Source organism: Telopea speciosissima, chromosome 5 (genome assembly GCF_018873765.1).
Source record: "Telopea speciosissima isolate NSW1024214 ecotype Mountain lineage chromosome 5, Tspe_v1, whole genome shotgun sequence".
Classification (NCBI taxonomy): Eukaryota; Viridiplantae; Streptophyta; class Magnoliopsida; order Proteales; family Proteaceae; genus Telopea; species Telopea speciosissima.
Window position 1 is genome coordinate 43,046,923 of NC_057920.1, and position 24,411 is coordinate 43,071,333.

The window sequence follows — 24,411 nt, forward strand, 5'->3', positions numbered from 1 at the left end:
CATGTAGTTAAAGTACACAAACACTAAATAATTCATGTTAACCAGATAAAACATTAAGGGCTCAACACTTGCTCAGTTCCATGCGGAGTTTCTTGGTGGGTCCAATCCACAAGCTGCGTACCACTGAATATTTCAGAGTCGTTCCTTTGAATGTACCACATATGTATCCCCTGACTTGCTTTGGGCCCAATTGTTCTGATAGTCGATAATTGCCCATCTATAAAGCCCTATCATCAACTTGTCTAAGATATCCCAATCTAGGGAAAGGCTCACCGAGATTGTAAGAAGTTGGAGCCGACACACATGGCTGGGATGGATACCCAAAGATACTATCGACAAAGGATGACCCAACACCTGACCCATCCCCATATCCATATGTAGCAGCAAATGTATCATGACTACTCCCATATCCAAATGAACTAGTGGTCTCGAAGGATGGTCCACCAGCATATCTACCATACGGTCCATACCCAACATATAATGCTGATTCGACGCTCTCGAAGCCACTATCATGATGTTGTGCTGGACTAGGGGTCTCTGCTATGAAGGATGGCGCACGTCAATGCCGAGATCCTCTAGTCTCCCCCAAACTCATAGCTTCCATAGTTCTAGACAAGCTAGATATATCCATCCCAGATGCCTCATCAGTAGGTCCAAGTCCATGCTTGCGAGGACGTCGACTGTAGTTACGTACACCATGATTCTCATCTTGTGTTGCATGAGTAAACTGACTCTCCCCTGTGTATCTCTTTGGATCTGGCTCTGGCACTGCTCTTGCTGTTGAAACATTTGATCCCCCTCATTGCGTAATCTGGGATTGTCATTATAATATCTACCAATCCTCATACCACCAGCACCATCACCACCACCATCATCGTCATCATCATCACCACCGACACCACCATGGCCCTGAGTTTGGGTAGGTAGTTGAGTGGCATCAGAGGAATGAGACCAGTCATCATCATCAGCTCCACTACTACCAGGGTGTGGCTCAAATGGACGTGAGTTTTTCGAATGAACTTTGCCCTCTGTTGCTATATAATCATCAACATTAACACGCATCTATGAAGTAATATGGTTGTTGGGTTGACCCCCATCCTCAACTAATAAAGGCTCACCTCAATCCCTAACCCACTCTATAAAGGGGATTCTCATCATCTTCATCTACTTTGAATATTTTTCGCCAACTCAATTGGGCTTGTATCATGTTCCATGCCAAATCGTATGTGCTCCTCTCTCAATCTCATATTATAGTGCACATAAACTAAGTCTTCTAATCTCTTAACACCCAATTGGTTCCGTCTCTTGGAGTGAATGAGATTGAACGTACTCCAATTACGCTTGCATCCAACGGCAGAACATATCTGGGATAGCACATTGTGTGCTATCTTGGATAGATTGGGTGAATCGCTGCCATATTGCAACCATCATTCTGCTGCAAGAGAGCATTAAAAATTATTGTTAGGTAATAGTAAATAAGGGTATATAGTTATATACTTAAGTATAAATGGAAAGACTAATTCATTGGACTAACTAGCAGCAATGCCTTCCCGAGCCGCTATTGCCACTGATCGGCCAAAACTCCCAGTGGCATCCCGAAAAGCTTTCCATCTAATATTGTCATTTTAATTAGCACCAATACCGACAAATATAAATTTTTACCTACTAAACAATGACTGGTTCTCATCTTAGCATTGATGATGGACTGGCTATTTGAATTTGGCTCAACCCTTTCCACCACTCTGTGAACTGCATATATCAAATCTTGCTGCATCCTAAGTCGATGCTTGTGGTGGTACTTAGGATTTAGATAGTATGTTGAACACAACAAAGTTCTACAATAAGAGACCAAATGACAATGACACATTGATTATTTGAATTTAAGTTAATAAACTAATAACTCACAAGCCTTATGTAGTGGATGCATGTGCTCCCTCTCCCATCGATCCTTGATAATCTCAAGAAACTCCCGATTACCCCTTCTGTAAATTGCTTCAACCTGCATCTTTATCATATCAATTGCTACCCACAAGAGTGGTAAGGTAGGCTTCCTCTGTTGATGCACCATTTTCAACACCATAACAACTGGGTATAAAATATTTACAACCTTCTTCAGATCATCCCAGGACTTACCACTAGAAATGGAGGCTTGGACTGTCCTACCTCCATTAGTTAAAGACCCCTCCCAGTTAAACCACTCTTCAAAAGCAAACATCGATCTAAGACCAGCCTTCTTCAACTCGAAGCTTTGAAGTGCAATCCAATTAGTTGCAAACTGTGTAATCCCTGGCTGAACTAGGTCACCACCACACCTGGCCTCACCAAATACAGAGTAAATCCATGATTATAAATGAAGGTGCTCACTTATCTTGTCTTCTCCACCACTCCTTTCACAAGTTTCAAGTGCCCCATGTCCTTCAACATGGGATCGATGTAGTGAGCGACATATGGTGTCCAGAAGAGTTTCTATCTGGGATTGTTCATCAGTTTTTCCCCAGCTTTCTTAAAGATGCTACCATTGTCAGTAATAACTTGCACCATATTGTCTACTCCCACATCCTTCACTACTTCTTTCAACAAAACAATTTCCATTTTGGGAGATTTGAAAAAGCACTATCTCGTTGAAAGGTTCTATTCATCTGTCGTTTCTCAATGCATTTCTTTAGACAAAGACTCCATTTTTTCCTCTTTTCGGATGGTAAATATTTCTCAAAACATAGAGTGTGAATCAAACGCATGTTTGAATTGAAATTGAGATACTGATGCAAATTCTTCCCTTTTGAATCAGATAGATTCATATCTGAAAGAGGTTGACAATAAGTTCTTTCAAAATTGACTATTTACCCCTCTGTTAGGGGTGTTCCAAAAATGTCTACGATCAGAAAAATGGAATATTGAATAAGGATTGGATTTCTTTTTTAAAAAAAATTTCCAAATGATAACGGGTTACCCAGGATTCGAACCCGGAACTTGTCGGATGGAGTAGATAATTTCCTTGTTGAAATAAGAAAAAAAATCCCTCCCCAAACCGTGCTTGCATTTTTCATTGCACATGACTTTCTCTATGTATACATTTTACACTCAGTTCCCTAGACGAGACTGTAAAAATCCTTATTTTTTTAGATGCATCAACAAACTTGAGGAACACAGTCCTCCCATCACAATTCAACATGAAGTTGATGATGGACTATCTAGTGGGTCTAGTCCAACCATCACATATCACAGTCACTCCATAATGCTCGCACATAGGCTTCAACCATCAATATTCTCCATCAAGTCTTCCTTGTGGTAGGTTGGCCCCTTCACTCCAGAGCCAGCCTTACCTATCTCATCTAACATATGCTGATAGTATGGCCCTTGGGTGACATTGGCTGGAATGTTGTGGTAGAAAGCCCACTTGGAGAAGGCAATCCCCACTTTCTCCTTTACATTAGTCCACATCTGTTTCAATTACTTTTGTATAAACTCTGGTCTTGGAAAGACTGCAGGATCTATCTGGAGTACCTCAACATCTGGGTTACGGACTGGGGGTGGGGGTGGAGCCCTTAGGGTTTGGGCCTGTCAGGCTGGGGGCCGTGGGGCTGGGACTGGGTCTAGTTTTGGGGCCCTCACAATCTGGGTCTTCTTAAGTGGAATCTCTGGCTCTCTATGTCTCAACCTCCTCCTATGGGGTTGCTCTGGCTCTGGCTCTGGCTCATCTCTGGCCTGTCTAGATGAACTAGCTCCCTTGGCCATCTATAACCTTATCTCATCATCAATCTCTTGTTGTTCTTTGCTCGCCACCTTTGCCCTCCTCAATTGTGTAGCCTCTGCCGGAGTTTCTACATTATCATACTCATCTAGCTCCTCATCATCATAATCTTCATCCCCTAACTCAGGATACTGATGTAGACATGCCTCTTCAAACTCCTCCTTGATTGCCTCTTCTCCCTCCTAGCTGCTACTCCGCCCCTCAGATGTTGTGCCAGAGCTAACTTTATCTGAGCCGGCACATTAGGGCAACCTGTCACATTCCTATCTCCACCAGCAAGTTGCCCCTTCAATCTAGTGGCTCCACCTCCCATTATTTGCTTCTTACAATAATTATACTCTGACTTCCTCTTGTCAGCTGAAAGAGGTCTCCCATGCAGCCGTGCAATGTCCCCCATATTTCAGTACTTAGGATTTACCAATCTGTTGCAACAAGAACACAAATTATTAACAAGAATACTACAAATATAACTCCTAAACAACAACAAAACATATTCTAAATATCTTCCAAAGTATGCAATTTTTTGCCTTTTTAAAACTATTTTTTAAAATTATTTTAATAATTATTAGTTAATTAATTAAAGAACATAACATTACTAATCAAATACAAATGAAAACATATTCTGCAATCTTTAACTATTTTTCTACTTTTTTTAAACTAAAACAGAATATTTTTCTATTTATTTTCATTTTTTTAAATTTCAGCGATTATTTTTCATAAATCAGAAAAATTAAATAAATAATTAAAAACAGGAAAAAAAAAATTTCCACTTCATCATGCCATACATCGGCAAACAGTATCTAACATATATAAAATTGGTGTCCATCCATCATATATAAATCATATTTTTTTCAAAAATATGTTGCATGGAAATGGTTTTTTTATATCAGAAAATAAAAAAACAATAATTGTCCTACCAAAAAAATTTCACTATGTAGAGTCGTAGATCGGGCCATTGTTGCTAACATATATAAATTTCAACAAATTCTACCATGTATTTAATTGTGTTGTACAAATAATTTGATTTTTGGGTAGAGTGCACTATTTCCTTTGAGCTTGAAGGTTCAAACATTGGATTAATCAACTTGATAGATGCACCAAACGAAGAAACAATGCGAAGAAATCCCGAGTTTTGAGCAAAAATGTCTCCTAGAATTGAAACCAGCAAAACAGAGGGGTTTTCGATCGAAACAGGTAACTTATATAGGCCGGTTGGGTTGGTTCAAGTATGTTTCGACGAGTTTCGACCAAAACTGAGATAACTCGGTTGAAACATGTCGAAACCCATTGAAACCTATTACTTTTTAAACTCCATCCTTATCTTGTGCAAAACCGAGATATCTCGATCGAAACTGCTGGTTTGGATTGAGATTTAGATCCATGGACCTACCATGGTCTGCGGTTTGTCTACTATTCACTGCGGCTTCATGACTGAAACTACCACATGCATCCCTAAAGGTCGTTATTTTTGTTCATTTCGAGTATGCCTCGGATTAGTACACAATATAGATGTAAATTACTATTAATAAGTAAGTACCAAGTAGCAACTCCAACCTCATTGTTGCATTTTGCTCACTCCTTAGCTTTAGGGACCAACTTTGCCACCACTAACTCCACTGCTTCTATCAGTGTATCATCAATCCAAAGGTTATACTTGTACTGATACCTTGGATTAAGATAGTATGCTGAAAATTCCATAAATAATTTGTCACTGTTTATAAATATGTAAAATTGTAAATCGAATGTAAATTAAATATCTTGGACTAAACATATAAAAGTATACAAATAAAACTCACCAGCTTTATGTAGTGGATGAGACAAGTGCTTCTCCCATCGGTCCTCAATGATTTTGATATACCCCTTCCACCTCTAGGTATTGGTGCTCTCACTCTTTCTTTCATTAGTTCCATGGCAGCATACACATGTGGCAAGGTTGGCTTCTTCTCTATGTCTGCCATCCACAGGACCCTTACCACTGGATCCAATATAAGAAGGACCCTCTTCAAATTATGCTAGAATTGGCCACTAGAGATGGTAGTTTGTGTTGCCTTACCCCCCACTCTCTCCAACCAAACCACTCCTTGCTAGCAAACATAGATTTTAGGCCAACCATCTTATCCTAAAAGCTTTGCAATGCAATGAAGTTGGTGGCAAATTAAGTACTGCCAGGCCTCACCAAATCCCCTCTGTATTTACCCCTCAATAATTGTAAAGAATATCCATGGTTATACACAAATGTGGTCACATGTCTCTCCCGCTTTCTTAAAATTACTCCCGTTGTCTATCACTACTTGAACAATGTTCTCTGACACTACTTCTTCCACAACTTTTTTCAATAACTTGTATATGTACATTGCATCCTTTTTCTCCTTGAATGCATCCATTAACTTTAAGAAGATAGTCTTGCCATCACAATTGACTATAAAGTTGATGATGAACTGTATAGTGGGTCCAGTCCAACCATCACAAATAATAGTGACTCCACTGCTCTCATTTTGGCTTTAATGAGTTGATGTAAATTTCAAGCTCCTGCTTTTGCTTGGGCAAATAAACATTCACCAATTCCCATGGAGCGGGCCCCTTCACTCCTATGCTAGCCCTCCCAACAGTGTCAATCATAGCCTGGTAATATGTCCCCTAAGCAACATTAGCTAAGATGCTATGATAGGTGAAGAGCTTGGACATTGCATAACCAACTTTCGCTTTCCAACCACCCCATGTTTGTTTTATAGTTCTTTGTTTGGTGTCCTGCTGACTGTATATAGGGGGATCCTATGAAAGAATCTCAATGGGATCATCAGGACTGAAGAGTGGGGGTGGGGATGAGGGTGCAATTTCCCTCACACTCTGGGTTCTCCTAAAAGGCAAATCTCCCCGTCTCTACTTCTTCCTCCTCTCCCTTGTCGGTCGTGTATCTGAAACAGCTGGTCTAGAATCAGAGCCACCTGCTCCTCTGTAAATCTCTGTAGCCCCAACCCTTTCCATCTTGGCTGTCATCCAACTCTCAATCGAGGCTCTCTAGTACTGTCTCCACTCTGCCTGTGACTCAAAATCCTCCCGCCTGGCCATGTACTCATTGTCTTGTGGTTGTGGGTGTCTCTCTTAGACTGCCTCATGAAACTCTTCCCCCACCCTTTGCTCTTCTGCCTTCTTTAATCTTCCTCCCTTCAAGTGTTTAGCCCCTCCAGAATTTAGGATTTTCTACAATAGTCACATCTTGACTTTTTCTTGTCATTTGACATTGGCTTTCCATGCCAGCCATGCTATATCTCCACCTCCACCTCCACCTCCACCTCCACCTTCAGCCATTGTGCAACAATTTTAAACCTTGGCACTCTGTTACATCAACAAATGCTTGCATTATTAACTATTCAACATCGTTTCAAAGTCCTACATATATCATATAGCTATTTCCTATTTTATCCTTACCTCTTGTATTTTCTTCTTAATTAAAAAAAAATCTATAATGTTTTTCATAGATAATCATATCAAAAGTAATACAAAATTATAATGGATGAAACAAGAATAATCATTTTCCATATTAAAATGCATTAACAATGTTTTCATTAATTTTAAATAATTTTCAAAACAAAACAGATATTTTTCACTAATTTTTGGATTTTTCTGAAAATTTTAAAAATATATTTTAAATTTTAGAAATTAAAAGAAATAATTTACTAACTAAAAAAAAACAACACCGTGAGGCTGTAGATCGGCCAACGGTGTCTAACATATATTTAATTGAGTTCTAAACAATGTGTATAAACCATTTTTTTTTTGCAAGAAAATCATTTTATATTACAAAAAATAAATAAATAATTTAAAAAGAGAAAAATAATTTTTCCTTTGTCAATCCATAGAGCGGTGGACATTGTATCACATATAATAAGTACCAAGGTTCGAGAACTCGGGTCTCGGTGGCATCTCGGCCAGGCCAGAAACCGAGTCGAGTCGAGATCTCGCCGAGATCTCGGCAAGTTGGTGCAATGTTTTTTTTTTTGGACTCGGACCCCCAACTCGGTGGGTTGTACACATATTTTGGGTCTGAAACTTGGTATCCGGCATATTTCAGGCCATTTAAACACAATGGCATGCCCAGATTTGCCAAAAAACAAGTCCAAATATGAGTTTCACTTTGGACCATAGGTTGGTAGGCGACGAGTCGTACTAAAACAACCTAATCTATATATAATTTAGTAAAACATAGCAAATTAGCAATCAAAACATTCTAATTAGTACACATCAATCAAAACATTGAAATAAAATGTACATTACATCAATGTTCACTTAATTTGTTACATAAAATGAGATTGAACAAGAAATTCATCCCCATATCGATCCACATAGAATTCCCATATCATGGAATTGTTATAGTGTTGCAAATAGTGTGACACAGTTTCCATATAAGTCTTTTGATCAACATATACCAATTTCTCTATCTTAGGGTACATGGGAGGTTGTTGGTATGAGGTGTAAGATCCACTGCTACTGTCATATTGAGTTTGAGGCATGTATGGCTGGTTTGGGACTAGAAATGTGTACCCAACACCTGACGCAGAGCTTTGACTGTCATACTTAGCTGCTGACGGCCCATACTAACCATAGGTACTATAATCAGAACCGATGCTCTGCTGGCCATAGTCATAACCATGATGATGCTGAGATGATTGCCATGACTGATGCTCACTAGTAGTACATAATTTTCCATAAGCAATAAGTATTTTTCCTTAATATTATATATATATTTTTAATTTTTATAATATATTTATTAAATCTGAAAAATAAAATAATTTTTTTAATGGGTGAAAATAAAAAATTAATCCATGGGGCTGTAGAGCATCCCAAGTAGTTTAACATACATCAAAATCATTTTCAAACAATCACTATTCATCCTATTTTTTTCATTTTCTTTTTTCAAATAAATCATTTATTTTTCCAGAAATTATAATAAATAATTTATTAACTGAAAAAAAAATCTGACTCCATCAAGTGATAGATCGGGCAAAGATGTTCAACATATATTAAATCCACATGAATCTAACAAGGATTACAAAATTTTTTTTTGGAAAAAATAGATTTGGGAAAGAAATAGAAAACACCTTTGAAATCTTGCAAATAGGTGATGATGCTCCAAATTGGCACTTGAATCTTCACTTTGGCACTTCAATCTAACTCCAAACAGTGCATTCCAGCCAACAATCGAAAGAAAGAAGAAGAAATTTGAAGGAGAGGTGTTTTTTCCCTTGGTTTAGAGCCTATCGAGTTCTGTCCTTGCTCTCTCTTATGTTGGAAATGGGTTTTTGGGTGAAAATTGGGCTGAATACAAGTAAATAACACTTTTGGGCCCAACCGAGATATCGCCGAGATCTCGGCGAGATATTGTTTTTTTTGCATTGAAAATATCTTGTTTTTGAGCTTTGAGATATCACCGAGATCTCGGCCGAGAAATTGTACTCCTAGGAACCGACTAGTAACTCGACTCGGTATTGCCCAAAACCGAGAAACTCAGCTGAGATCTCGCGAGTTCTCGAACCTTGATAAGTACATAATCAACGCACAAGTATTGATCATGCTTCTATGTAAAAAATTGTTTTTGAGATAAATAGTTACCTAACAATGTTCTTGAGATGCAATGCAACTACCAAGAGAGATGTTGAAGCTTCAATGTTGCATCTACAACCTTTAATCTGGAGGTGAGATTTGCCAAAAAAGTAGACCAAATAGGTGTTTTCCCTTCACAAGACACCGAGAGAGGTGAGAGAGAGAGCAAGATTTTGACATTGGGTAGAAATCTCGTCGAGAGGATGTATTAAGTGACTTAAAGTTGGTCTGGTTTGACCGAGTCGAACCGAGACCGAGATAATAAATGAGAACTTGGTCAAGTTTTTGCTGTCCTTTTGTATCGTTTGTGATGTCCTGTCGAGATCTGGCGATACTGAGTTATTTCCGAGATCTCGGTGAAATCTCGCCAAGATCTTGAACCATGCTTACGGATCTGGCCCATATTACAATAGTAACTCCCAAATTATGAAATACAGATCTTTCGCCAAAATGTGGGATCAGCCACATCCACGGGTGGAGATTATGCCTCTGCAGTAGCCACACACTGGGCCATTTTCCAACTTTGAGATGGGTAGAAGGAAAAATATTTGAGACCAGGAAGGCCATGACCATTTTCCATTTTTCACTGAAATATTGAATGCTGGGTGTAGTCTCTAAATATTAAATGATAAAACTAGTCATGCTTTCTCTGGTTGTTTAGTTGTAAGAAACTTTTTACTTTTAGCATGTTTAGACATGCTACAATTAGTAACTTGTAGGAATTTTACTATTGTTAGAATTTAGGTCTTGATGGTTGAATTTATAGGCAATATTGAAGAAACGTAGAACCCCTTTGATGCAGATACAACTTGGGATGGAGCTCCAATCCGTTATGTTTTTTTAGCCCATAGTCTGGGTTTAATTAAATCCATCGAACAAGCCTAGTTTGGTTCAACTTCTGACCCAGTCGATCAGTCCTTTTTTTTGGGGAGAAATTCTAGCTATCAGCCAGCCTGCTACGTGGAAGATATTTCCCAGAATTGGTGGACATTGAACAGCTGTATTCCCCCTATCGATCCAGCAAATATTGTGGGAGATTTTTCATATTTATTAGTTATTAATTTGCTGATTTATATGGGAATTAACAGATTTCATGGGAGCTAGGAGGACAGTGATCAATCTGCACTGGAGGGGATAATGATCAAGATTGTGTGGGCCCCATGGCCAATATGAAGAGAATAATCTTTGGAAATATTCCCCAGATCTTGTGGGACCCATGCCAGTTTGCGTTAGAGAAGGATGCTGCCAAGGAGCCATATTTCATGAGAGATTTTCTGGTGGGGCCCAGCTGCTTTATGATGTGTTAGTTTCCTATAATATAGGATTCTCTCTAGTCCTTGTGTGGGGGCCTTAGTAGCTTTAAGGTTGTTTCATTTTTTTATTAGATTAATTTATCTAATGGGTAGTTTCTATTTTTAGGACTCTTTCTTCCTTAGATTAGGTTGGGCTGCTTTATTATAAATACATATATGGCTGAGCAGAAGAGGACAGAGATTGAAGAGAAAAGAGTTATGATTGAAGCTGTGAGATGCGGCAATGGTGAGAGACTGTGGGTGAGAGGATGATGGGCTGGTGAGAGCCTGGCTGAGAAAGCTGATCCTATCCCCCCTTCTATATTCCTTTATTCTTTTTCCTTTATCCTTTATGTTCTCCATTAATATGTAATAGAAAAAACAGCAATTAAAAAAAAGAGCTTTAGTTATTTAGTTATTCCTTATTGTGTTAATCCTGGCTGCAATCGATCTCTCACTGGTTTCTCCCTGGTTCGAGGTCGATTTTGCATTACCCTTAGCCTAAAGTAGACAATGGAACTAAATTCAAATGTCCCAACTGATTACCTATGAAAGCTAGTACAATAAGTTGAGCTTCAAAGAAAACAGAATGCACAGTTCTGTTGACGTAGAATTTGGCTTTTTAAGGGATTGGCTAAGGTTTCTGGGCTTAGACAGGGTAGCTCAATGAAAAGATTTATGAATTAGGTTTAGGGGTTAGTGTTGGTTAGAGATTTAGTCCATTGTTGAGTGGAGTTGTTAATGTAGGCACTGAATTTTCGAAGGGACTAGGGAATTTTCTTAATGAATAAGATTTCAATTGTTAGACCAAGATCTAAATATCGAAAGGGAGCTTTATGAGAACCGAAATTCTAATGGCAAATTATTATACTAACTTTCATGTTGAAAACTCAGGTTGATCCATGTCTACATCTGTCTAAGGGTGTACGGTGTACGAAGTGCATGAGGTTCCCGCCATTGCAGGGTCTGGGGAGGGTCATAATATATGCAGCTTTACCCCTGCTTTTGCAAAGAGGCTGTTTCCAGACTCGAACCCATGAGCACTTGGTCACAATGGAGCAATCTTTATCGTTGCACCAATGCCCGCCCTCCATATCTACATCTGTCTGCATCTAATAATTGCTTTTATGAGATCGAATGCCTTGGCCACGGTTACAACTTTCTTTCTAATGAAACGATATGCATGCCATGTTCTATTTCTTAGTTTTGTTATATATAATTGCAGGGGTCATTTGTTGGTGGCTTGGGCCATCTATAATGAAACTTTATATCATGGGTTTCCTATTTGATTAGTTGCTGTTCTTCTGAACAATATGTATTCTATGATGCTGTGTTGTTTGGCTCAAGTATGATATCTATTTTGTACATGCAGCAAGCTTTGGTTGGTGAGGGCTCAGGTGAGGAGCAGCTTTTTTCCTCTGAAACTAGCTCATTGAAAGATGGTGTTCATAGTGAGGTTGATAGCTATCTCCAAAAACTGAAGGTATTCACACCACCTCTATCTTTCTCAGTATTTATTTGTGTGTGTGTGTGTGTGTGACTGTATTTAGTTATGTGCTAAAGTGGGCTTAATCCATGGTTAATTCTATTCATCTGAACTCAATTAAATCCTTATCCCAACTACAACATGGGTTTGCTAGATGAATCTTTTTCTATCTATTACACTCTATCCAGGGCCATTTCTTCTATTTAATCCCAACTTCTCTGGCCATTTATCACTATGTCAGAGTAAAAAAACCTTTTTGTCTATTCTTCAATCAAATAGAGCCTTCTATTTGTACCATATCAGTTATTGGTGTGGTTCTCGGTATTATTTGAGTATGCCTACATATGAGAGGTTACGCTGAATCTCGGTCTGAAATTTGACATGTGGCCACTTGTGGGTGATCTTCCAAAATCACACCTGGCAGAAAATTCCTCTACTTTCTGCTTGATGTTGGAACTTCTGACCGTTGGATAGACAGGTCAAGGTCCGGATTGGTCATGTGTCAAATTTCAGCATCAAATCCAGTCATGCACCCTCCCATGTAATGGCATACTCCCCCTTGTATGTCCATGTAACCCCTTGGAGTTCTGTGCACCCTCTTCGTAGTCTTGGATTTTTTAAAGGTTTGATTTGCCACCTAACCAACTTGGTTTGGGCTGAAACTTGGCTTGTGGGCAAGGGACTGTGGGGTCAATCTGTCCACAAAATTTGGACCACATTGGAGCTACCATGTGGCAGATACTTGATGCCAGGTGAAATTTCGTCAATATCCTCTTGTGGGTGTCCCAGTCCCATAACATCCGTAGTACTTGCAGTTGAAGAAAGCCATATTAAACAATTTGTAACTTGCAGAACTGAACTCAGTATCTAGGATGTCTTTTGGAATCAACAACAGATTTCTCCAACAATTCAAAGAGACTATTTTTTAGGTTTGGAGATGAATCTCCATTCCATGGATGTTAATAATGTCATCAAAGTTATCCTGGTAGTCAATGCCATAGGTTTGAGCAAAGCCCTCGGCGACTAATCTGGCCTTGTACCTCTCAATGGAGCCATTTGCCTTGTGTTTGATAGTGAACATCCACTTGCATTCAACTGGCTTTTCCCTTCTAGACCGGGAACAAGCTCCCAAGTGCCATTATTTTGCAAGGCCTGCATTGCTTCCATCATAGCACCCTTCCATTTAGGATCAGCTATAGCTTCTTTCCAACCCTGTGGAGTAGAAACAGAAGACAAAGAGGAAACAAAAGCTTTATAGGACGGGGAAGGATTCATAGGAGACAAATTTTGAAATGGGATGTTTAGTACAAGTTTTAACACCTTTCCTAACAACGATAGGAGGATTATTGTAATCAACTTCAGTGAGAGGAGAATCCTTATTACCTGTTTGTGACGAAGGAGGATCAGGAAGCTCTGATGGACATGGCGGGTCAGTCATAGGCTGTTTTGTCTGGTGAGAGTATGTAAGCAAATCCTTCTTATGAGCATTCTTCCTCTTCAAAATGAATATTGCCAATAACAAATGGAGCAGAAGGAAGCTTTGGTAATATATTCTACCTCTCAAGAGAAGACTGGTAATAAGATGCTGACTTCCTTCCCCTCCTCTCATGCCTATTTTGACAACCCAGGCCTCTCTGACCACTCTCCTATCTCCCTAACCGTCCGGCCTTTCTCCTCTTTTGGTCCTAAGCCCTTCAAGTACTTTGACATGTGGTCCTCTCATCCTACCTTCTTTCCCTTGGTCCTTGAAGCTTGGCACAAACCTGTTTTCTCCTTCTCCAATCCCCTCCTTGCTTTTTCCAAAAGACTCAAGAATGTCAAAACTGCTCTCAAGGCTTGGAACCTTAATACCTTTGGAAACATTTCTCTCCAGGTGGCTGACTGCAAAGACAAGCTGGCTGCTATCCAACTTCGGCTTCAATCTGATCTTCACAATGGCCCTCTTGCTGTTGAAGAAAAAGAAACCTCTACTGAGCTCACTACCTTGCTTGCTAGAGAAAGCTTTCTCAGGCAAAAGTCTAGAATCAAGTGGTTAGATTTGGGGGACTCGAACACAGCCTACTTCCATCGTTCTGTGAAAGCAAGAGCCAATGCCAATTCTATTTCTCAGCTCTCCAGGCCGGATGGCTCTCTTGTCACTTCTGTGGAGGGTATCAAAGGTTTGGCTGTCCAGCATTTTAAAGATCTCTTCAACAACCATTTGGTGAACCATTCCCCTTTTCCTGATAACCTGCTGAACAAGTTTGTTGCAGCTGAGCAGCAAGACTCCCTGTGTGCCATTCCCAATGAAGAGGAAATTCTAGCAGCAGTTCACTCCATTAAGGTTAATGGGGCCCTGGGCCCTGATGGTTTTAGTATGGGCTTCTTCCTTGACTGCTGGGACATCATTAAATCTGATCTCATTGCAGCCATTAGAAGCTTCTTCTTCAACCCCAGTCAGATCAAGAGCATCAATCATACCTTCCTCTGTCTCATCCCCAAAAAGGAAGGGGCAAATGCCATGAATGACTACAGGCCCATAGCTCTTTGCAACTTGCTAAACAAGTTCATAGCCAAGATTCTTGCTCGTCGCTTAAAAGGTGTTGTGGACCCGCTTGTCAGCAACAATCAGTCTGCCTTTATCCCTGGTAGAAATATTGCGGACAACATCCTTTTATGCCATGACATTGTGAGAGGATTTGACAAGAAGAACCATGCTCCCTCTATCCTTATGAAGATCGACATCCATAAGGCTTTTGATACTCTCAGATGGGATTTTATAGCTCAAGTTTTGACCAAGATGAGGTTTCCATTAGTCTTTGTTAATTGGATCTCTTCTTGCATCACCACTCCCATGTTCTCAGTTCTGGTCAATGGCAGCCCGGCAGGGTGCTTCGGAGCTTCGGCGGGTATTCGCCAAGGCTGCCCACTCTCCCCTTATTTATTTACTTTGACCTTGGAAGTTCTCTCTAGAGATATCCAGATTTGCACTGACCAGTTGCTTATCTCTCCGATGCCCAAGTGCAAAGCCCTTAAGCTTACTCACCTGGCCTTTGCTGATGACTTGATGTTCTTCTCCAAGGCCTCGATCAGCTCGCTTGAGTCTATTCTGCTTTGCCTTCAGCACTTCCATGAGCTTTCAGGTTTGCGCATCAATCCGGCCAAGTCTCTGATGTTCTTTGCAGGGGTGCCCGAGTCAGACAAAGCTGCCTTCTTAGAGAAATCAGGTTTTCTTGAAGGTCACCTTCCAGTCAAATACCTGGGGCTTCCTCTGATTCCGGCAAGACTTTCAGCCCACCACTGTACCCCTATGCTTGATCTCATTAGGAAGAGACTCCAACTTTGGAAGAGTAAGCTCTTATCCTATGCTGGGAGAGCGGTTCTCATCAAATCAGTCCTAGAATCTTCCTATATATTCTGGTCTGGTATTTTTGGTCTCCCACAATCGGTTATAAAATCCCTGGAGGCTCTCTTGGCTGCTTTTCTTTGGAAGGGCAAGGATTCTTCTAGATTCCTTCGTCCAATTAGTTGGGCGGCTGTGTGTCTTCCAAAAAAAGAAGGTGGTCTTGGTATTCGTAGAATAAAAGAAGTGAACTCTGCAGGTATTATCAAGCTCATTTGGAAGATTGCCTCCAAGCAGAAAAGTATTTGGGTTGACTGGTTATACTCTGGCTTGCTTCGCCAAGACTCTATCTGGACTGCTTCAGCCTCTCCCGATGCTTCTTGGGTTTGGCGTAAGGTCCTTGCCAGTCGTCATCTGGTTCTACATACCATCCGCTCCAGCATTGGCGATGGCCTCTCCTCTTACTTGTGGTTGGACCACTGGCACCCCATGGGAATCCTCTTACACATGGTCACCCCGAGATCCATTTATGCTTTAGGTCTCAACAGACTGTCTTTAGTGGCTGATATCATTGATCAAGATGGTTGGGCTCCTCCTCCTACCTCCTCTACCACTCTTGGCCTTCTCTAGAATGAGCTCCATTCTATTTCCAGAAGGCTTGCCCCTAGAGGTGACTATGTTACTTGGAAGACAAACAACTCTTGCTCTTTCTCTTCCAAGGCTGCCTGGAATCTTATTAGGATGCATGGACAGCTGGTCCTGTGGCGCAAGCTTCTTTGGTTCAAGCATCACATCCCTCGTCATTGCTTCACAGCTTGGAGAATTTTTAACAATTGTTTGCCTACCCAGTCTTTCCTTCGTGCTAGATAGATCCCAGTCTCTACGGCCTGTTGCCTTTGCTGGAATGGTATTGAAGACTTGGATCACCTCTTCTTTGAGTGCCCTACTGCCTCTGCCATCTGGAAAGGAGTCTTGTCTAAGTGTTGGCCTGCTCGTAGAAGGATCCTCCCTTTCTCAAGGGAATGGATTTGGATTGACATGACCTTCGCCGGCCATTCGATTTGCGACTCCGCTGGCAAATTAGCTTTTTGTGTAGCCCTCAACCACATTTGGATGGAGCGTAACATCAGGAAATGGACCTCCAACTCTCGCTCCTTTCAGAAGATTTGGGATTCCATTTCCTTTGAAATCAAAGCTAAGCTCTCGCTAGCTCCTCCATCTTGCTGTACTGACACCCCAAGGAACAGACTCATTGTTGGTTCCTGGGGTCTCTCAAATGTTTCTTTTGTTGTTGCAGCCGGCCGCTAGCTTTGCTACAGCCTGGTTTTTATTTTTCTTTCTTCCCCTCGGGGCCTCTTGTTCTCCTTCTCTTTTGGTAATGAAATTCTTATTCATCCAAAAAAAAAAGATGCCGACTCATGGAAAGTGACATCCATGGTAACATACAATCATCGAGAGGGAGGATTGTTGCACTTATGACCCTTTTGCGAGGACAAATAGCCAAGAAAAATGCAATGAAAGGCACAAGGGTCAAGTTTATACTGGGAAGGATCAGAGCTGTGAGCATAACATAAACAACCAAAAACCCATGGGTGAAGATGGGAAGCAAGGGAGGGATCAGGGAGACGGCTACTGGGAGTTTGAAAGTCCATAACACTTGAGGGAACCCTATTGATGAGATAGGTTGTAGTGAGGACAACATCCCTCCTGTAGGATTTAGGGACATTCATAGGAAGTAGAAGAGAGCGAGCAACCTCGAGAAGACAACGGTTCTTGAGCTCAGGAATGCCATTTTAAAACAAAAGAAACATACACTGCATCTTAACAAAATCTTGGGTTTAGGATAACTCTTACATAGAAATTGCAGCTGTAAAACTTCAATCCTTGTTCTAAATTCATTCTCTGCAAAACCCTGATTTCCAGTGAGAGTTACACTCTTGAAATCCTCTAGAACTTCTTAATATTTGTGGGCAACTTCAAATAATCTCCTTCCTTTTCTCTCTTCTCTTCTTCTCTAATCCTAGAATTTCCAACAAATGAATCAATCACACTCTAATAACCCAATACTCAGCCATTTTATAAGTCCATGGCAAGGTTGTAATATTTCTTATTTTCTCATGATCTTCCCATTTATACCCTTTGAAGATTTTGTAGCACTAACTTAAACCATCCAATGGAGAATAGAGATACATGCAAGTCCCACCTAACTCTTTTCTTTTCCATTATGCCCTTCATTTAAACCAACCCCAAACATTGGGTGAACCAACTCTTCAATAAGAACACTTTCAATTGAGCAAGCCCAAGAAATCAAACCCAATCAAACCATTAATTCCATATTAAATCAAGCCATAGTACAAGCCATATAAACATAGTGAAATGAATTAATACCTTAATAAAACAAATAGCACCACTACAATAAAATAAGGCCAAATAATAAAGTACTTAACAACATTAAAATATACCAGACGTCAATATAATATTATTAAAATATTACCATATATCAAATAATGGCTAGAATAGCCCAGTAACCATATAAATCATTATTTTTTTTGGGTGAATAAATAATGAATTACCAAAACCCCGAAAAGTGGGGGGGGGGGAGATACAAAGACTCAAGCCGTAGGGAGAAGGGACATGAGACTGAAAAAGAGAGACATATAAGCCCCAAGAGACAATAATACGTTTGTTCCTTAGGGAATCAATAAGAGAATTATGAAGCAACATGTGGAGCTTGGAGTGGACATCAAAATAGATGGCTTTCCAAATCATATCAAGAGAATGGGAGTTGGATGTCCATCTAAGATTCAGCTCCATCCAAATGTGGGAGATAACAGCACCAAACACAAGCTTGCCTACAGTATCACAAATAGTATTGCCAGAGAAGGACATATCCAACCAAAACCACTCCCTTAAGAAGGGTAAGGGTCTTCTTCCACGGGGCCAGCAGGATTCAAGGGTTTTTTTTTTTTTCCAAATAGAAGAGGCAAAGGGGCAAGAGAAGAAAAGGTGATTGATGTCCTCAAGACCATTCCAATAGAGGATACAGGAGGGGAAACAGGCAGCTTCCGGTGGAGGAGAAAGGATTGGGTGGGGAGGCAGTGGGTGAAGGCTCTCCAGATAGTAAAATTATGGCCGGCCACACAAGGTTGTGCCAAGAGACGGAAGGGGCTTGAAGTCTGGCAAATTCCCAAGCTGAGCGGGAGCTAAAAAGGCCCGAAGGGTAGGGGACCTAGGAGACCATATCCATTGAGGAAGGGATGGGGGGAAGGGGGGAAAGAGGCCCAGACCTGCGAGAGAATGGGGGGAGGGGGAGGGAGGGAACCAGGACTCACCAGGTACCATGGGAGATGATGGCGGAAACCGGGGCGTGTTTAGGAGTACCAAAGGAGTATACCAAATGAGCACCTATAGTGGAAAAGAGGACTCAAAAACATACATACATCCTCCGAACCGGCTTCCTCTTCCATATCGGGATCAACCTACCGGCTCCAAGATTAAAATAATATTTAAGCATGGATTCAAGATGTGGGGGTATTACATTCTCTCCTCATAAAAATTCCATCCTCGAAATTAGTCATACCTTAATCCCCAAACAAATGGGAATATCTCGCCCTCATATTAGCCTCAAGCTTCCATGACTCTTCTTGACTCGAATGTTTCTTCCATATCACTTTCACCAAAGGTACAGCTCGATTCCGCAACACTTCCTTCAGATCATGATACATCTTAGTATCACCTGGGTGAACAGTATATTGGTTGTGGTGCGCTTCTTTCAATAGAATATGTTTCAGCTTTTCATTATTAGGCACACACAACCTGGTCCTAAATTTCTAGGACCCAAGAAAATTACTCGGTCGGCCAAAAACCTCCCATTTCTTAAATTTAGCATAAAAATTTTCTTTCCTCAACGTCTGAAAGAACGCCTTCAAGTGTTCCTCGTGCTCTTCTTCACTTATTGAATATACTAGGATATCTTCAATGAATACTATCACATACTGATCCAAAACATCATGGAACACTCATAAGGATGAAGTAATGTAGGGAACTTATCAAGATTGAAGATCTGAATACAAATTTGGTCATATTCCGGATGAATACCACTAAGGATGTCATACACATTCCATTGCCCATTTCTTCTAAAAGGCGGGAGTTTCAGCAGTGCAGGCCATCGGTACAGGATGATAAAAGTTTAGCTGCTTCCAGAGAGCAGTTAATGTAGCATAATAGGCAGTCAACGAGAGTTCTTTCTGAGAGGTGTTGTGAACCTAGTGGCGAAGCTCATATATCTGGGCATAAGTCTGCTTCACAACATCCCAGAGTTCCTTGGTAGAGTTCATCAATATAAAGCTGGAACTGATGGCAGGTTCCATAGAGTTGAGAAGAAAAGACATGACAAGGGCATCGTGTGCCAACCAGGTGTTCTTGGCAGCAGTCTCACAAGGCATGGATGTATCACCAGTCAAATAGCCCGAAAAATGATTACCCTAGATTGTTAAGAGGCATGCACGTGACCATGCCAGATAATTAGTGCAATTCAGCTTTATTGGTCTCGGATGGAGACATAGTTGTCAAGGCGTTGCCTAGGCATCCAGGCGGATTTTTAGGTGCCTAGGCTGCTGCCGCCTTATTGTAGGGCGCCTTGCACTGGTTTAATTGGTATCGAGCCAAGTTCTGGTACTTATTTATGCTAAATATCATTTAAGTAAATCATTTACTTAATATATTAACCATAAATAAGCAAATACCCTATTTCAATCCAATAAAAATAGTTAAAAAATAAAATTCCAAAAGGATAAAAAGTCAACCCCTAGTTCAAGAACAAAAATTGGATTTTTAGCGATAGGTGAAAATTTGAACTTTCTAATGTTGTGATTTTTCTCAATTCTAAAAATTCCATAAATCTTAATATGGTAAAACATTGCTAAAAAACAAAAAGTGTGGTAAAATATTCATTTGTTTTGATATCGAAAAAAATATTTCATTTAGAGTGATTTTGACAGCATTCGCGCACACGAAATAAGGTTTGACCGGAACATAACTCAATATAAATCAGATTTAAGCAATCTTGGATTTGTTGGAAAGCTGGTTTTATGCTCTATTTAATACAAAAAGTCTCATGTAAAAATAAAATCATTTGATTAATCAAATTTCTTAGAGAACAAGAACATTCCTCTAAATCGAGAGTAGGTTAATTACTTATTGATAAGATCATATTTTCTAAGAACAGTATAAACCAAATGTGTGACTAGGTATACCTGAAAATGACCAATTCCAAGAACATATAAACCAAATGTATGTTTTGATTGTTTTTTCTAATAGCTTGCTTCAGTTCTGCTGTCTTATATTTCTATGTTGATTTTTGATGACTTGATGTAGCTCAATGTTGATTTTGATGAGTTGATGCGACTTGGTGTTTATTTTTTATGACTTGATGTGCCTTAATGTTGATTTTTTATGACTTGATGTGGCTTGATTTTTTATGATATAAGGTACATATTGTAGCATACTAAATAATTCTAGAAAAGAGGGGAAATAAAAAATAACACTTGCTTCTTCTTTGCAGCCTCCTCTCCTCCATTAAGCTTGAGGCTCGAGGTTCTGTTTCTCTCCCCACCCTTCTCCTTTCCTGCCTTTGTATATTCCCCCCACTCTCTCGTTCCCACCCCCTCTTGGGGTTTGGTGATAGATTTTTATTCACCTGAGAAAAAAAAAAAAAAACCACTTGGGCGCGTTGCTCGCCTAGGCATGCATCTTGTTGCCTAGCTGCTTAGACACCCCTTCACCGCCTTGACAACTATGGATGGAGAGTAGGGTGATGGCCATGAGTTCCAATACGACTCACCTGACCATCCACAAGATCTCTTAAGGAGTCAGTAGCTCTCCGTCATAGAGCCAAAATCTCAACCAAAATGAAGGAAAGGTAAAGGCCAGGTGGCCCTTTGTAGCATAGTTGCCAAGGCGTCGCCTTGGCATCCAGGCGCCTTGCCCTCGCCTTGATCGCCTTGTTTTTTCAACCCCTTCGGCCACCTGGATTCACCTAGGCGCCTTAATAACTATGCTTTGTAGTGGCGGTAGGGCCTGCGGGTCCTTTGGAGCAACGATAGAGGGGCTAGGGGGACCTGGGAGGTGGCAACAGAGGGCCTGGGTGGCCCTAGGGTGCAGCGGTAGGGTCTGGGGGCCTTGGGAGGCTGGTGGTGAGAGCGACAGGGGTTGGGAGGGGCCCTGGAAGGCCGGTGGTTATAGTGGTAGGGGCTAGGAAGCCTACGGTGAGGCTTAGAAGCTAGGCAGTAAGGGCGGCGCTGCCATAGGGGCGGGAAGTGGCGGTGGAAATATTTTGTAATGGACGTCGGTCAATGATGGAAGCTATTTTCTTACTTAGTAGACTCATAGAAATATACGTGATTTATATCATGAACCATGTACCAATGACGTTGCTTGCGGTAATTGAAAAAAAAAAACAACAAACTCAGCCTTATCCCAACTTAATGGGGTCAGCTACATGGATCCAATCAAACATAGTAGGTAAAAACTGCGAAGTTAAAGACAAGAATGGGAAAATGAGACGAGAAGTGAAAATACGAAAAAATGGCAAAGGAACAAAGGAAAATACAAGAAAAGTGAAGGAGGAATGAGGCACAGCCCAGCAAGTCAGGAGAGTCTCGGCTAAATAGGGTCTGCTACATGGATCATTTCCCTCCAATAGGCTCTATGAGATCATATATGGCACCAGACCTAGACTATTCATGTCCTTTCACACAACTTCCCCTATGGTCATTTTAGGCCTACCCCTCGCTCTTTTAGCTCCATCAATCGGAATCATATCACTCCTCCCTATTGGGGCGTCCCTAAGGCTCCGTTGAACCTGACCAAACCACCTCAAAGGAAAGGACTCTCTTGGAGCTTGTCATTGATCGGATCAACTCTCAAGTCAGCTCTGATACGATCATTCCTTACATTATCCTTGTTTTTTCCACTCATCCATCTTAACATCCTCATCTCTACCATATAAAGCTTCTCAATATGACACATCTTAACTGCCCAACATTCTACCCCATACATCGTAGTAGGTCGAACAATGGTCCTATAGAATTTTCCTTTAAGCTTTAAAGGAATACGTCGATCACATAGCACTCTGGACGCACCTCTCCACTTCAACCATCCCACTTTAATTCTCTGTGAGACATCATCTTCTATGTCACCTTCCTTATTAATGATTGACCCCAAATATCTAAAATAGTCACTTTGTGGTATCTCTCTTTCCTCAATTTGCACCGTGATAGTATCCATCATATTGTGACTAAAATTACACATCAAATACTCCGTCTTCGTTTTACTAATCTTAAAACCTCTTGTTTCCAAGGTTTATCTCCATAGCTCTAACTTAGCGTTAATCCCTACTTTTGTCTCATCCACCAAAACGATATCATCGGCGAAGAGCATACACCATGGGACCTCGTCTTAAATGCTTTTGGTTAGGTTGTCCATGATAAGCGCAAAAAGTTATGGGCTTAAGGCTGATACCTGATGGAGCCCAATCGTAATTGAGAATTCCTTGCCCTAACCTCCCACAGATCTCACACTAGTCACAATGTCCTCATACATATCCTTTATTATATCCATATATTTACCCCTCTTTACTAGAACCTGACGGATTAAGTCTCTAGGGACTCGGTCATAGGCTTTTTCCAAGTCAATAAAGACCATATGGAGGTCCTTCGTGCTATCTGTATGTCTTTCCATGAGCCTCCTCAATAAGTACATAGCTTTAGTTGTGGATCTACTTGGCATGAAGCCAAATTGGTTCACCGACATATGGGTCTCTCTTCTCAAGCAAGCTTCAATAAACTTTTCCCAAAGTTTCGTAGTGTGGCTCATAAGCTTAATGCTTTCTATAGTTATTGTAGCTTTGGATATAACCTTTATTCTTGTAGATCAGGATTACAATGCTTCTCCTCCATTCATTTGGCATCTTCCTTGTGTTCATAATCCTATTAAACAAATTTATTAACCAATAAACCCCACAACTTCTAAGGGTTTTCCACACTGCTATCGGAATCTCATTTGGGCCAGGTGTCTTGCCTGTTTTCATCTTTTTTAAGGCTTCTTTAACCTCTGCCATACTAATCTTTCTTACTTATCTATGGCGTGTGATGTCTTGAGAGGATCACTTGGGGTTTTGAGCTCTGATACCAATTTGAAATAAGAGGATCACTTGGCTTGTCAATAATGACAGAGGCCACCACTTTATTTATAGATAAAGAAGGGATTACAGATATAAAATGTTAGCTAAGGATGACTCACAATCCTTATCTAACATATGGAACATGTGCACAATGTCCTAGGCACTAGACACATACGATGAACCTAGACACTTTGACACACTTTAACATTGATCCCCTCCATCATACATATCTTTAATTATGTCCACATATTTACAGGACACCCTTCTCTTCCCTAGTATATGCCAGATTAACTCTCTTAGGACTTTGTCGTAGGCTTTTTCTAGGTCAATAAAGACCATATGGATATCCTTCTTGCCCTCTCTATATATTTCCACGAGTCTCGTAAGTAAGAAAATAGCATCATTGATCTTCCTGGCATAAAGTCAAATTGGTTCTCCAAAATAGTAGTTTTCTTTCGCAGGTGGGTTGACTACTATTCCAGAAAATAACTTCATCCCCACTTTATGGGCTTATAAATTGGGCCCATTAATGAACCCGAGAAAATAAAAGACCGAACATATAATATAACTACTCAAAGCTTGTTTTCAGCTCATTGGACTGCCACTAGCACATTGTGGGCCTCCATACGGGATGATGTTTATTCAACCAGTATAATGCAACTGCATCAGAATGTTGACCTAAAAAGGGTTTAAATGTTAAGTAGTTCATAATCATCTACATGTTATGTTTTGAGCTTCATTTACTTCAATAGATTTTCCTGAGTCCTGTAACCTTTA

General features: G+C 40.5%; 1 protein-coding gene across 2 annotated transcripts in view; it reads left to right on the forward strand.

Annotated features, from left to right (window-relative positions):
• Positions 1–24,411, forward strand: part of LOC122661993 (protein TRANSPARENT TESTA 9) — a 103,523-nt gene that overhangs the window by 53,956 nt on the left and 25,156 nt on the right. For both annotated transcript variants that reach the window (XM_043857526.1, XM_043857527.1), the window contains exon 13: positions 12,017–12,127. In XM_043857526.1, the coding sequence (XP_043713461.1) occupies positions 12,017–12,127 (111 nt within the window). The remainder of the gene's footprint in view (positions 1–12,016; positions 12,128–24,411) is intronic.